This window comes from Manis pentadactyla, chromosome 4, assembly GCF_030020395.1.
Source record: "Manis pentadactyla isolate mManPen7 chromosome 4, mManPen7.hap1, whole genome shotgun sequence".
Lineage (NCBI taxonomy): Eukaryota > Metazoa > Chordata > Mammalia > Pholidota > Manidae > Manis > Manis pentadactyla.
In genome coordinates, this window is record NC_080022.1 from 152,027,881 (window position 1) to 152,044,496 (window position 16,616).

At 38.8% G+C, this 16,616-nt stretch overlaps 1 protein-coding gene across 1 annotated transcript in view; it reads left to right on the forward strand.

Moving 5' to 3' along the window:
- Positions 1 to 299: 299 nt before the first annotated feature.
- LOC130683528 (leucine-rich repeat-containing protein 37A3-like) overlaps positions 300 to 16,616 on the forward strand; it is a 148,525-nt gene continuing 132,208 nt past the window's right edge. The window contains 5 exon segments of the mRNA XM_057501240.1: positions 300 to 722; positions 3,068 to 3,139; positions 9,963 to 10,034; positions 12,933 to 13,004; positions 13,806 to 13,886. Coding sequence (XP_057357223.1) covers positions 316 to 722; positions 3,068 to 3,139; positions 9,963 to 10,034; positions 12,933 to 13,004; positions 13,806 to 13,886 — 704 coding nt within the window. The 5' untranslated portion in view covers positions 300 to 315.

Here is a 16,616-nt window from a genome sequence, read left to right on the forward strand (position 1 = left end):
AACTCAAAGAAAGATCTAGCTCAGTATCAATGGCTTACCAAAGTTCTTATTGGAACTCCAGGCTGATTTGCAGAGAAACATCTAAAACAACAATTGCAGGATGATTACTTAGATCCCAATAGGGATGTTGTCTATGCTAAGGAGAAGCTACCTGTAGAGTCTCTGGGCGGCCCACATCAACCTCCAGAGGCCCCTGTGGAAGTTGAAGCTTTCTCCCAGAAAAGTGTTCCCACTCATCACGGACAGAAAGTTGAGGAGGCTGAATCTTTTTCTCCCCAGGTGGATTCCCAGGATCAGCATCCAGAGCCTCCGGAGATGGATGAGAACTACAAAGACCTGCAGGCGGCCCTGGCTGTGCCTTCCTTCACTCCTGAAGAGGCTGAGCCCCCAGTCCAGGAGGAAGCCCTAGCTCCATCTTCAGCGCACCCTCAGGGGACACTTCCACATCCCGGGCAGGTTCACAGTCAGCGTCCAAACCTGACTCAGGTCGCAGCTGCACCTGGGGACCTGGACGTTTCCGTACCTCGGCAGCCAGAGCCGTCTGAGACAGGTTTTCCATCACTGACTCAGAATTCAGTGGTGAACACCACCACAAACAACATATGTGAGCTCTGTAGCTGCACAGACGAGATGCTGGCGTGCGTTGGTCTCAGCCCAGAGCAGAAGCTCCAGAGTGTGCCCGTGCCAGAGCCCAACGCTCACAATGGCACCTTCACGATCTTGTAAGAACCGCCTCTTTTCATTTGTTCTCTGCATCCTGCCTGAACTGGTAGCATTTTCCTCAAGTACTGCCTGGCCCCTCATTTCCATACCCTGTGTTGACTGACTTTCTGTTTTTAACTTTTGTTAACTATTCCTTGTCTTCCTTTTCCTTCTTAATATTGTTCTCCTTTCTCCGGTCTTTTACTTGTAATTGCCCTTATTCTCTTTCCTTACCTGCTTTTTTTAGTTCTGTCATTTAAGTCTTTAACCTCTATTCTACCATTTTCCTATCATTTTTACTCCATCTTCTTTATAGTAACCTGTCCCTATCCTCTGGTTAAGAGTAAAGATTCTGGAACTAGACTGCCTGGTTTTGAACCCAGGTTTGTCGTTTATTAGCTTTGTGACTCAATTTCCTAATCTGTAAAGTGGGGATTAGGGTAGTTACCATCCCATAAGATTGTGAGATTTAGATGAGTTAATACATGTAAAGCCCTTCTATATGTGCCTCGTGTATATATGAGTGTTAACTGTTATTATTTGGTCCCTCAGTTATGTCCAAAACTTTTTCCTCTGGCTTTTTATATATAGCACCCATTTTTTGCACAACCCAGGGCTAAGTACTGTGGGAGCCACAGATGTAAAAACATTGTCTCTAGAACATGACAGTGATAGGTAGAAAGAAAGAATATTCATTAAAAGGGAGGTGATAATTAAGTACTAAAAGAGATAGAGACTCTAGGTACTGTAATTCACCAGACCCTGTAATCACTGGGATATGGAGGTCAGGGAAAGCCGCTTTGGATAAGTGACAATTTTAGCTGGGACTTGAAGAGTAGCTATAATTTGTTAAATAGGGGGAAAAAATGTTCAGTGTAGGCAAGGCATGGCTGCAGGAATGATCAGGATTTCATAGACCAGTCTGGCTGTTATGAACCGGTTAGGAAGCAATGAAAGATTTTGAAAAACCTTGACTATCAGCTATAGGGGTTTGAAAGTTGCAGTATGAGAGATGGAGAGCCATTGAAAGTTTTCAAGCAAGAGAGACAAATGATTAAAGCAAGGGGATTGTTTTAGATTCCATATGTAGCATGATCTAGAGAGGAGAGCTTGATTCAGGGAGACCAAATAGGATGTACTACTAGCAAAGCCTAGGAGTGAAGTGAAAAGGGGCTGAATCAGAAGGGTAGCGCTGGGAGTAGAAAGAAAATCCTGAGAGCGCGACAAAGGAAGAGTCAGTAGGACTTCCTAAGTGACCGACTAGAGCTGGAGGGTGGGATGTGCAGGAAAAGAGGAAAATCAAATTTGACTCTAAAGTTTCTGTCCTGGGTGATGAGGAGAGTGATGGTGGTAGAACGGCGGGAAATAGAGCAGCTGGGAAGGAGAGCCCGTTTGCGGGAGACGAGTTCAGTTGTAGGTGCCTTTTCTTGGTGAGCGTAAGGCACGCAGAAGGCTTGTGGTTGAGTGCAAAATTTCCACTAGGCAGAGGAGCAGACAGGTATCTGAGCTATTTCTGACTGCCCTGAAAAATAGGGAACTTGTTGCTGAGGGAAGAGAAGCTGAAGGGAAAGATTCAAAGTCATCCAGAGAGTTAGTGGTTGAAACGGAACGTCAAGCATTTAACAGCTTCTTTTAAACACAGGTATTTTATGGATACATTCTCTGTGTTTAAAAAAAGAGAAAAGGCACAGAAGTATATAGGATAAAATGTGGAAATCCCACTCCACCCTGCCTACCACCCATAAGATAACTCCTGTTACCATTTTGGTGTGTGTCCTCCCTTCCAGTCTCTTCGCTTTGCATTTCCCCCCAGTGAGATAGTACATTATTCCTTGCTCGGTGATTTGTGCGTTTCCCTATGCACTGTCTCTGAGAGATCTTTCCATATTAGTCCCTTTAAATTCTAATTGCCCTTCTCCTTCTAACAACTGGAGAGATCTCAACAGTGGGCCCTGAGCCAAGTATTTGGTATATAAAGAAATCATAATGTTTCTTTATATTTATTGTTGATGATAACTTTTTGCCATTTTTTCTGTTTAGTTGTTTATCATTTTCTCTTTGGAAGGAGTCATTTGAGATACCTAGGTGATTTTAGGAAAAAACACTTACTTTCAAGGTAATTAACTGGCATTATCTGCCCAAGAAGTTGGACGGATAGGAAGTTCAGTTTCTGAGGAGATGCCCTATTGTTTGTGCCCCGTGTTATATCTTTATTAGCTGTGCAAACTGGGAAGCTGATAGCTGTGGACACGAGAAAGCTGGTATTTTCTGCATTTGAATATTCCCCTGGTTGCCATGATTCTTTTGCTTATTCTGTTCCTTCTTTTCCTACCTATTGAAGAATATGCACTGTGTTTCTTCACAGAAATTTCCAAGGAAACTCTATTTCTTACGTTGAAGAAAATACATGGAAGTCATACACTTGGGTTGAGAAACTGTGAGTATATTCTCTCCAAATATGAACACAAAAAACTAACTGTATTGTAACATGTTTCTTGGTCAAGAGTTTTGAGGTCAGAAGTTCTGAGAAAAGGTATTTCCCTCTCCGTATCTCAAATCGACCTCTACTGATTGCAATTCTATGTTTGTTTCAGATATTAAATTTGGTGGGTTCTCTTTAAGAGTCAGCTTAAACTTACTTTCCAGTATGCAAGGAACACATGATTATGTTCTTGATATATAAAAATGAAATTACGCAAAGAGTGAAAACCTTCCATGTGCCCTAATCCCCCACCCCTGAGGTGACCACTACTCTGAATTTAGCATACATCCTTCCAGGTCTTTTTCCATGCATTTGTCTACATAAGTATTTACAGATAGCAAAATAGGTTTGTTGTATGATTTTCTTACCTTTTCTACATGAAGGGTAACAACCCATGACTGAATGCTTTCACTTTTGATACAATTTAGATTTCTTCCCACTACATAGAAAGCTACCCCATTTATTTAAACTCTTGCATAATATTTTATGGTATAGATTTATCACAGTTAATACTTCCTGTGTTGCTGGATGCTTAGATTCTGTTGTTTTCTTGTCACATGCATCGCTCCAATGAATATCCTTGTACTCGCATCTTTGTCAACATGAGCAAGTATTTCTGTAAAAGAGATATCTAGAAGTGGAATTGTTGGGATTAACACTGTGTAGGTAGAAAATCTGAATTGTCCTCAAAACGGTTGTGCAGTTTATACTCTAATCAACAGGCCATGACAGCTTCATTTTCCTACACCCTCTGCCACTGGGTATTTTTTGGCTGGTGTGTGATGGGTGAATAAGAGGCTCCCCATCTGAAATTTGAATTTTTCTGATTACTTGGGAATTAAAATATCATTATATGCCTACCCAACATTTTTATTCTCAGGATTGTCTGTTCTTTGCCCATTTTTTTTGTTGTCTGTAATTTTTTTATTGATTTGTAGAAAAGTCAGTTTAGACACAAGCGATTTTGGAAAAAATATTTATATTCAAAGTAATTAACTGGCATTTTTCAAGACTATTGTATCATTAATCATTCATTCAACTTGGACAAGTCAAATAACCTGTGAATTAATATTAAAAGACATAACAGTCATAGTAATCTAAAAATAGGGATTATGACCACCCTAAAATAGACCCCCCTTAGTTGGATATCTTATTTGTAAGGAAAAAAATGCTAGAACCAGACAGTTGTTTTTTTAAATGTATACATTTCCCATGATAGAATATGACATGGAGATTTTATTTCCCAGACTTCTAAGAAAAATGAAAGTAACTTGACACAAGAGATAAATAACAGCAGTTCCCACTGGGGAGTAGAGTCGAGCGTGAGGGTAGGCCGAGGGGTAGGGGTAGGAAAAATGTTTTGGATTGTGTACATTATACTTTTGGAAGTTTGAGCCATATAAATATGTATTATATATTTTCAAAGAATAAACTGAAGTTTAAGCATTAATTTTTAAATCGCACGTGTTGTAGAGTTTATACAATATAACATGAGTCTGGTAAGGTTAGAAGAATTTCAAGTCAGTTTGAGATTTATACTTGGTAAGGCGGAGGTTCCTAACTTGGAGTTAATGGTCCCCAGGTCAGGATTTCTTAACCTTTTATTTTCCGTGAATCTATTTGGTGATCGACAGAAGCCTACCTAAGAAGAGATGTTTTTAAATGTATAATAGATTAAAATACATTTGAAAACAAAGAAAATCAATTACATTGAAATACTGTTATAGAATAGTTACTAGTGATATAGTAATAAATCTGCTTTTCTTACATTAAATAACAATATGTAGTGGTATTTATTATAATGGTAATTCTTATATGTAGTGTCATTTATTGTAAGGTGAAGGTAGTGATGAGAATAAAGGAATTTTGAGAAATCTGCAGCAAAGACATGATATGAACATATCTGATTTCTACTGGGGGTCAGATGAGCTATACTGCTACTCTGTTGTGGTTTGCTGCCTACATTCATGATGGAAGGAAATGCCAATTTAGAGGTTTTTGAAAATAGAGACAGACATGATTTCCCACTCAGGTTCATACCCTGCATCCAAGCCATTCTGTTCACAGACCTGTGCCCTAAAGGGATGATAAACAAATGGAAATTGCATGCACGCTTTTGCATATTTTCAAGAAAGTGAAGTTTTCTAGGAAAAGCGTTCACAGCTCTTATGAAATTCTCAGGAGGTTCTTGTCTCAAAAGATTGAGTCACAAATGCAGATGAAAAGAAAGACATTTCTTTTTCCTGTAAAGTTGTATTTATGCACATGATGATAAAGGGATGATTTGTTTTAAATAAAGGTAGTATATCTGAAAATCAATACCTGTCACTTTGAATTCATTTAACAAATATTTACAGAGCATCTACTATGTGCCAGGAACTGTTTTATGACCAGGGATACAAGCCCAAGAACAAAAAGACCAAATATCCCAGTTCTGAAGGGATTTACAAATATGTAATATAAAAATAAATATATTGACTATAATAGATAGGTATAATTTCAAGTAATGATAAGTGCTTTGGAGAGAAAGCAAGCAGGGGAAGGCGAGTAAATCAATTCCAGAATGGCTTACTGTTGGCATGTATGTATAGTTAAGCCGGAAAAAAAAACCACTCTGTGCCCTGTCAATTTCCTAGAAGTTACAGAGTTGGGGAGAAGGATAATTACCAGTAATGTAGAGTCAAGAATGAATATTGCAAAATTCAGAAGATTGCTTTAGTGAAAGGAAGTGTGATCAGAAGTTAAACATGAATGTTTCTCTAATGTTAGTTCATACCTGGTTTTGATGTTTTCATTGTGTAAGAAAATTTAGATCCCCCTTTAACTCTGACTCCCCATAGTTCTACATATTTTTGCTTTAGTCAAAAAATATTTGGAGTTCTCCAGATCAATATGTTTTATTCCAGGTTGTTACTATGTGAAGCTCCTTTTTGGGGTAATTTTTTGATGGCACTCATTCTCAGTCTAAACTTTCCTTTAAGGTTGGATTTATTAGGGTTATTTTTAAAAATTTACTATCATGTCATCCAAAAACTTCACCAAAACAAATCCCGTTAATTTAAAATACATACTCTTTAGTTACTCCCCGTCTTACCATGATATTCTCTCTTGAACCAAACAGTCTGACAAGGGCATCAGCCAATCAGAGAAGACACTGCCATCAACAGCTGAGTTTCCGCCTCCATCTCTTTTCTGTCCCTATTGAAACCTTGTCAGTATTTATAATTTTTAAAGTGAGAATTAGTATACAAGTTTCATATTTGTCCTGATTTTTTTCATATACCATCATTTCCTATGACCTTTTTGCATGTCATCAACGGTGTACACACACAGTTTTGTTATGTGATATGGGAGGAGGTAGAGTTTTTTCCAACTGTCTATTGTTATGAAAAGGGTTACGATAAACAGTGTTGGACATATTGATTTGTTTTTTCCCTCTTTGGGTCATTTCCATGGAAGTAGGAAACCATTACCTGACAGAGATGGGAGAACAGTCATAGCATCACCTGGTGACCATTCCCCCTTCACACATTCTGGCCATCGCTGCTGTTCCTCGTAATGTGGTGAATTTCCAGGCGAGGTCAGGGTCTTTGAGGCATTCTCAGGGCTCCAGGAGTTCTTTGTGGGAATTAAAGTTTTTTGTCTTAGGATCTTTTTAAATGTATGTGCCTATATTCTGTGTAACGTAAACCACCGTATAACAGACATTGCCCTTGCTTTCAGATGCAGAGTTTCCAGGTGGTAGTCATTGAATTGTTGTAAGCTATAAGAAAGGAATTAATCTATGAGGTGGAATTAATATCAATATGTGACTAACAGACCCTGTGAGGGAAAGCAGAATGTTTATATGCAGAACTTGGTGGAAATAGTTCACAAGGCCACATAGCATGTTCTCAGATCCCCAAGGTGCTTGAAGGATGTAAAACTGTTAATATTACCTCCCAGGAAGGTGATTCCCAGGGAAGGGAAATTTGCTTTTGAAATCTTAAAGACTTTCTTCTGTAGTGGATCTCTTATCACTCCCTTACTCCACTCTGGGAGGCACTGGCTGTATACTCTCCTGCTCATCAGGTGTGAAGAAATGGGTGCGAACCATCCTGCCCAGCAAGTTGTCTTTCCTGTGGGACTAGGTGAAGCAAAGGCGTGAACATTCTTGGGCAAACTGAGGTGTCAGGCTTGTCTGTGGATTATTCCCGTTCCCTTCATTCTGCATTCTGGAGAAATCATTTTCAGAATCTCTGTTTTCTAATTTATTCTTCAAAGGTGCATATATTGAGGGGTTTTATTATTATTTATAATGACAGTTTTCATTCATGTAATCCTGAGTTGATTCTTTTTCACGGATGCACTATCTGACTCAGGATATCAGTTATGCCATTCTAAAGTCCTCTCGTGCTTCCTCTCTTCGCTCTGGTTCATTGGCTATCAGCTCATCTGGTTTTGTTTTCTGCCTCTAACGGAGCTGGCTTTCTTTGTCATTTGGTCATTCCTGAGTGCAGTTCATCTTTGAGTTGAGATTCTCCTGCTTGTGTTTCCTGTCTCTCGGACAGAGGTGACTTGAGCTGCTGGGGCTTGTTATTCCTAAAGGAGTCCCTGAAAGTCAGAGGAGGTGGGAGGTGGCTTCTGGTGGCTAGACAGGGCACACACCCTTCCCCCAGGTTCTGGGCCCCTGGCCCGTTGAGCACCGATGCTCCCACCTGGAGGAAGATGCCCTTTTCTCTCTGGCCTGAGGAGGAAGGATTTGGGGCCACGGGCTGCCCCTGCTCCTGCAGCAGCATTTCAGCTCGTCACCCTGTGGGTAATTCCAGGCCATTTCTGGTAGGGAAGCATGTGTGGAGCTGCTCCCACACTTTGAGGTAAGGTTGTGGATTTTTAAATCATGTCTTTTCCATCATTCTTAGGGATTTTGCTGGTGGTTGGAGGACTAGAGACTTGGCATTTTCCCATTTGCCAACTTGAAATAGCACAACTTCTTAGAACAGTTTTGTACCCCTCCTGGACCCTAGAGAAACTCAGGCAAATGCATATCAAAATAGAAGTATAAGAAAGTTTAAAGCAGCACTGTTTGTAGTAACAAAAGCTAGAAAACTCTTGATATCCACCAACAGTAGAGTGAATAAATAAAGTCTAGCATAGTTATACAATGGAATATTATGCTTTAGAAATGTAATGCAAGGCACATAAGTAATCTTAAATTTTCTGGTAGCCACTTAAAAAATAAAAGTAAAAGGAAACAGATGTAATGTGAAGGCATTTTATTTAAACCTTATGCCCAAAATATTATTATTTCAACATGTAATCATTATATACATTGTTAAGATAGTCTGCATTTTTTCTGTCTTTAAAATATCCAAAGTATTATAATTTCTACCTGCAATTGGTATGAAACTTACACATTTATATTCTTTTTTCCATACTAACTCTGTAAAATCTCAGTTTAGTTGCAAGATTTTTATCAGAAGTTACTTGATCTCTCTTTAGATTTCATAAAATTTACAGTTGGAGAAATAGTATCATATGCCCGAGTTATTGCAGAATACTGAAATGTTTACCAATAACTGCATCAAGTATCAGTTTCTAATTTAATTTTTTTAATAGTTAAAATTAATTAAATTAAAATTCAGCTTCTCAGTCACACTAGCCACTGTCAAGTACTCAGTAGGCACGTGCAGCTGAGCATGTAACAGTAGGCATTAAAGCGAACCGGCCTCAGCTGCATGTGACAATAGAATGAATTTACAAGGTAAGGCTGAATGAAAGAAGCAATGTAGAAAAGAATACATATATAATATGATTCCATTTATATACTAAGTTCAAGAAGAGGCAAGACTGCACTATGTTGTTTATGGCTGACACCTCAAAGGTAAGACCACATTCCAAAAGCAAGGAGACGAGTTAAAAAGTCAGGACAGTGGTTACCTCTAGTGGGTCAGAGATCAGTTTTTGACGGCAACGGGGCACACTGAGGGCTTCTGGGATGCTGGCAGTGTTCTTGACATGAATGGAGTTACATGGGTATTTGTTTCATAATTATTAACATGGACATTTTAACTCTTTTTTATTAAGGTATCATTGGTATACACTCTGATGAAGGTTTCACATGAAAAACATTGTTTATTACTTGTCTTCTGTGTGCTACACTGTCTTCCCTGTGACCCCACACACACCATGTGTATAGTACCCCTCAATCCCCTTCTCCATCCCTCTGCACCCAGCCTTCCCCACCCCTCCCCTTTAGTAACCGCTAGTCCCTTCTCAGAGTCTGTGAGTCTGCTGCTGTATTAAATGGGACATTTTTCTTATGTGTATCTTAATGCACTTTTTAGTTCCCTGAAACAATATTTTTAGTGGTGGGGGGGATTGAACACCTTCACTTGCAGCCTTGACATAGTTCTGTGTGGGGCTCCCGTAATAAGGTTCAGGCAAAGAGAGTGGGAGGAAATGGCAGTTCTGCTGACGATGGTGCCACCCACAGTTGGGTTCTGAACGAGACTTGGGGATCGAGAGAGTAGGTACTAAATACACATTTTGGTGTGAGGAGTGGATAGTTGTGTGTGTGTGTGAGGGAGAGAGAGGGACACAGAGGAGGACATGACAGGAAAGATGTGAATGAAAACAGAGCAGAGATCACTATCCCTAAATTAAATAAGAATTAGGTTGTTTAGGTGGTACCATTATCATTACCCAGGTCTCCCCCACATGTAGAAATTAGTCCTGTACAGTATATCATTTTCATTATTTTGCATTTTGATTCAGAAGTAACCTTTCCATTTTTCAGAATTCTCGGTGACAATCAGTTGAGTGAATTACATAAGGACTCATTTGAAGGCCTGCTATCCCTCCAGTATTTGTAAGTTAGTTACTCACATTTATTTATGAGCTTTTATTTATATTATCTATAACATAAATAAGAGTTTAAATTGGACAAGTTCTATAATTTCTCCCAACAATAAAAATTTATAATTCTGTAAGTCTGTGCAGGGAGGGCGCTAGCCACTCTCTAGCATTAAAAACCTCCTAGGTGTTTTCAATTTTTTGATCGTGTGGACAAGATACAGATAGAAAAACCCTTGAGTTACAGAGGAAAAGTGGTAATGAGGTCTGAGCGGTTATAGACACCCATAGGAGCCTTGTTATGTAAGTGTTCCTATGCCGTCTGCTTATATTAACATTTAGTTTATGGCCTATGGATCAAATCCACCCATGGTCCGTTTTTATACAGCCCTTAAGAGTGATTTCTACATTTTTCAAGGGGTGTAAAAGGAAAAAAGAAAAGAAAGAAAGAAAAATATGCAACAGAGACTCTATGTAGCCTGAAAAGCCTACAATATTTACTTTAAGGCCTTCACAGAAAAGATTTGGAAGCGTTGGTTTAGTGAGATGAGAGGAATTAAAGTGAACCTCATATTGTCATTTCAAAGACAAGAAAATATAGAATACTTACATTAACTTGAATGCCATTAACCCAGAATATTTTTATAATTTAATCTAAATTAACGTTGAAACATTAAGTACTTAGGCAGATGAATTACGTAAACAACATTATCAAGAACATAGCTACCAAGAGAAGAGACTGGTGTTTAGGATTTCAATGCAGGGATTGTTGTAGCAATATTAAAAACAGATGTTTGAATTGGTGATTAACTGGTAGAGTTGGAAATGTTTACACTGACACTAAATAAGCATATCAGAAATGGCCCTAACTTCTCTAATTGCCAACTAATTGGCACCAGTCTCATTGTCAAGTAAGTAATGCCTGCATAGTACTTCTTTCTGTTTAGAAGTAAACAGATACTATGTTGCTATAAAAGCTCAATGTTTATTCTTTGTCTTTAGCATTCAGAACTGTATATGTCATCCTTATTACGCTAATTAGTGATGCTCTTTTGCAAACAGATTCTTCTTGCAAAATAGAAGCTTTAGGGAATCGGATGTAAAGGGCCTTACATGACAATAAAAATAGTCCCTTGAGTTTTCAAACCTTCCAAGCCATAAGGGACACTTTTGTATTGATCTTAGGTACCTCTGCCATGTGGGCTCCAAACCTTCCAAACACAAATGAAATAACTGTTCAGTGGATTAGGCCCTTCATTACTTCTGTTATAAAATGTTTTGTAAGCTAAGTATTTCATTATCATAAGTATTCTCATTACTTTAAAAAAATGCCAATCGATAAAAAAGCGAAAAAAGAATATGACAACCACTGTGCCTCCTATTACAATCACAAAGATGGGTAAGACAGGGTTCCTACCGTCTTATGACCACCATGCATAAGCACTGAATGAATGACAAAGTGCTGCAGAGGCACAGAAGAGGGAGCTATTTGAAAAGCCATTTATTTTTAAATGACCACTTTTCTTCTACTCCCCAGCTCTTCATTCATTTTATAAATATTTGAGTTTACGTCCATGCATCAGTTTTAAACATGGTAGACAGTGCAGGTAAGTAAGAAGGAAGTTTATGCTCAAAGGAAATGGGTGTAAAAGTAACTATATTAAAAAGAGGAAATGGATGTGGGCGGTGAGAAGTATGAATTGTTCAGGGAGCACAAAAGTGGGGAAAAAGACTTCAAGTTGGAAAAAAAGATGTTACAAGAGCAACACTGTTAGGGCAGCAGCTTGAGGGGCTTTTGGGTATCGTCAGACAGACATCTTGGGAAGAATAAGTTTGCAAAAGAAGAGTGGCAGAAGGGCAGCACACAGGAAAAATACCTTGTCCTATAGAGTACATCGGGTGTTAGGGCCAGACCTTCTGGGGCTTCGAAGGCCAAGCCAAGGGTAACAAGCTGTCATGTTATCTCGGCAGCACTCTAGGACAAACTTCAGCCTGCTGGAAGATCACTTGGAGGGCTTCTCACAGCCCAAGCACCCACCCCACAGTTACTGATTCAGTTGGTCCCGAGTAGGGCTGAGAATTTACATCTTTGATAAATTCCGAAGTGATGCTGGTATTTGAGAACCACTCATGGAGAGTTAATGTGGTGACTTTGTGCAGGACAGATTAGAAAGGAATGAACCAGAGACAGGCATACCCTTCAGAAGAGTTAATACGCATCTAGGTGAAAAGTGAGGGATTAAGCCTGAATCAATGGAAATAAGAGAGTCACCTGTAATAGTCAAGAGTGAGTGATTTAAAATAAAAATCCAACACCATGTTGTTGTTTTTTGTTGTCCCAAACTGAAGCAGTTAAATTCATGGAATATTAAAGCAATGGAAACCAAAAGGGAGCTTCTGTTAAAATAATAGAAAGTATAATTCTGAATTAGTTTAAAGTAATTATTAATTAGAGGAGTAACTTCCTTTCAAATTATGTGAAAGACATCTTTTATTTTTTCTGGTGTTGAAATGGCCTAGACAGAATAAAACCAGAAAGGTTTGTAATTGTGAGAATATTCCTTTCAATATTGGAAATTATATATGGAGATAAAAACTTTTGAGCTCCTACTATGGAACTTGATGGGACCACAAAACTTGATCTAATCAGTCCTTCTGCTCTCAGGAAGGATTATCTCAACAATCTCTCAAGATCTATGGTTGTATATTTTATTTATGAAGATAATGAAAGTGAGACTTAGGTGAGGGCAGGGATAGGGGCTCTGGAAGGTTCACATAATAATTTCTAAGGTGTAGAGTTTAGATAAGAGCTACTTATTCAATGTGATTATTCTAACCTCTACTAGTTATCTCTGCTAATTAGATATCTGATAGCTGAGACAATATTTTTCCTTTTCCTTTTTCCTTTTCCTAGAGATTTATCCTGCAATAAAATACAGGCTATTGAAAGACGTACATTCGAATCACTACCTTTTCTGCAGTTTATGTGAGTTACAAATACAATTTAATTGTGTTTGGAATTTTTATAAACTTAATTGTAAACCTCTTTGTTATTCATTTTGAAATATTGAAATATTTAAAATGGAGAGCTACTAAAATTATGTGGCCACATCCTTTTTGTGTCTAGGAAACCCTGGTGTAAGAATTATCATATGGATCAGAGTGACTCATTCTAGAGCAGCGGTCCTCATGTAGGGTAATTTTGTGCCCAGGCGACACTAGGCCATGTCTGGACACATTTTGGTTGTTAGAACTGTAGCTATGCTGCTGGCTTCTGGGGGGCAGAGGCCGGAGATGCTGCTTAACAGCCTACGGTGCCCAGAACAGTGCCCACAGCAAGGATTATCCAGCCCAAGATGTCAACAGTGCAGTCATGGAACCCTTTTCTAGAGAATTAAGGATCACTTAGACGAGTGTGTTCTGAGTACTTATTCCTTTGTATCTAGCAATACATGTGTAAACATGGAAGTATAAATCTTTATACACATATATTTTATGTATTTTATTCATATTTTCTGTAATAATACCACTGATACCAGGAAAAAACCTCGATGTCAATTACTAATCCATCTTTCTCTTTTTTATAAAACAAGTATACTTGATAGACAATCTTTTTTTCATACAAATGTTAAAAATAAAACAAATATCTTCCATAGTGAGATTTCTTTAGTGTACGAGGAAGTATTGAGGTTATGCTTCATCATATACAGATTAGAATCCCTGCCAGGGGATAAATGTTCTGAAATAATTTTTTTCTTCTTTTTCTTGTATCTTTTTTTTTCTGTAGAAATCTTGGTTGCAATCTCATTACAGAACTGAGCTTTGGAACATTTCAGGCCTGGCATGGAATGCAGTTCTTACACACATTGTAAGTGAACTAGAAGATGAATAGGTATAAAAAAAACGATGTGTAAAAACATGATACAGTTACTGGTTAGCAGCGGGTAAGCTCAGTATGAGCTCTGAAAAATTGTGCTAAGATCCATTTTTTTGCGATGAGGAAACGAAGGTACAGAGAGAGGGGCCAGGAGACGTGTCTGAGTCATACATGGCAGGCTCCGCTTTCCTGATCTTTCGCACAGGCAACAACCGCACTCCAGCATGTAACACCCACGCCAGCATTGTCACGGGGATCCACGAACGTGACGCTGTCCATGGTGGGTGGGCCTCACAGTTCCACTTCTGAACCTGTTTCCTGCTCTGGGAACACAGCGCTGAAAGAACTAGGTTTAGCACAAAGTTCTCCAGGAAGCAAATGGTGTCGGTGCTTCCTCAGCCATCAGCTTCTTTTAAATGAAAGGAGTTCTGAAAACTTGCCACAGGGATCTTCTCTCCCAATCACCCAGAAAAATACCTTTCAAACTGTGTTCACCTCTGATGTGAATTATCTGTGAGCAGTAGGAACCTTTGAGGAATGGAAAAAGATGTTTGTGTTAAGCTGTTGTGTGCAAAATAGTCATAAAGAAAATACATTGCTGTAGCCTCATTCCATATACTTTCTTTCCTGACTATCCAATAAGGAATGGGGCTTTTCCTCCCTTTTGCTTGAGTGCTCTGTGGCACAGCCGAGTTCTCTGTGACACAGGCAAATCACTGGGTTTCATAGTTTTCAGTGAATGAATCTTGTGTTTCTTTGGCTAAATTTTTCCCTAAGACTTATTCTTTGTGATGCTGTTAGACTTGGAATTGTTTTCTCAATTTCATTTTTGGATTGTTCACTGCTAGTGTACAGAAATACAGCTAATTTTTGCTTACTCATTTTGTCTTCCACATCCCTGCTGACCTCATTGATTAGTGCTGATGGTTTTCTTCTAGATTCTCAGGAATATGTCTCATGAGCCTCCGGTTTCCCAGGAATGTGTTGGAGCCTTTCAAAGTCTCTGTGAACATCTCCTCCCTCAGCTTGTCCTTTTAAGCTTTCTGGTTGGACTATTTTTTGTCCACTGCCTCACACACCTACCACATTAAACCATTTACCTGTAATTGTTTTAAAAAATGCCCCCCTGAGGAGAGGATTTTAGCACTAGGCAGCTCCCAGTCAGGTCAAAGGCAAGCCTTTCAGGTAAGGTCCTCCAGGGCACCACAGACAGTAACACGGAGACAAGTCTTTGGGAAGGAGGCTCTGAAGGACCTCGGGCTGTTTCTCAAAGCTACCCCCGGACAGAGAGCAAAGGTCTAGGAGAAGTTAAGGCAACACAGGTCTCACTGTTTGTAGAGAAATTAATGTTTTTCTTGAATAAATGCTCCCCACATTGCTGTAAGCCCACTGATTAAATATCCAGAGTTTGGAAAAAGCTGGTTTGGCCATTTCTGCTAGCTTTTTGTTGTTGTTGTTGCTTTTATAGGATAAATTTTCAGATGTCCTTACTCCATCATTTTCACTGATTCTCCTGCAACATGGTTTTAAATCTCTAAAGTCTCAATGACCACAGGCTAATTGGATATTTAAGCATGGGAGATGATTAGGGAAAAGGAATAAGAAGAGAAAATGTAATTCTCATAGAGGTTTCCCAGATGGGTAGATCAAGTTTGAAAAGCTATTTCTGTATTTAGTGCTCTCAAAATTGAGGTTAAAGTAAAAGCTGTCTTAAATCCCTTTCTTCCATACAAGTTAAACCCAGGCTTTGGAACCAGAACTGAGTTCAGACTTCAGTTCTGCTTCTTAGTACTAGCTTGATGATTTAGGACAAGTTATATAACCTCTCTTTACCTCAGTTTCCTCACTTGTAAAATGGGGTAATAATAATAATAATATCTATCACAAGGTTATTGTGAGGATTCAATGTGAAAAGCTGATCACAGGTGCCTGACAGCCCAATAGGTATTAGTTGTGATAATAATATTCTGCAAAATGTACTAATGATTCTTGAGTAGAAGTTATTTTTCAAGAAGATTTTTCCTTCCTGTTTTTTTTTTTCCCTTTGGTCTGTTGTTCGTTTTAAAGAATTGAGAAGAAAATCTCAGCATTTTGGAATAAAAATTTGCATCAAAAATGAATTTGTTCATTTTATTGATGTGTAAGCAAAATGTTATTTATTTATTCAAAAAACTTTTATTAAATACCTAGTAAACATCAGGCACCATGTCAGGCACAGGAGTGACACTGACAGTAAAGTGTGGTCCCTGCCCTCAAGGAGCTGACAATCCAGGAGACTGACAAGTGAACAACAGGTGATTGCGTGCAGTGTAGACAAGGCTGTGACGGGAGCAAGGGTTTTACCATCTCCTCTCAGGTTTACCCCTTTCTCTTTGGATCCAAAAGCAAGGAACTGGTCCTGCTGTCAATGCGTGGTTTAAACTGTGGAACTGTTTTAATTTCCAGAACTGAAAGAAAAGCACCTTGAATTACGGAGGACCTAGGAATACCATTTCCTACAGAGCAAGGGGATTTCCTCCCAGCATAGTCACTTTGTGGGATTCTCAATCTGAAAAGTTTTTGCTTTCCACTTTTTTCCGTGTTTTTCTCTTTCTCTTCTCCCCTTTATCATCTAGAGACCTATGTAGGTAGTTCCCAAAGTAAGAGTGCTTTACAGATTCTAAGTGTGATTTATAGGTAAAGACAGATAACGAATTTTTTCTTTTAACCTTTAAGTCCTAT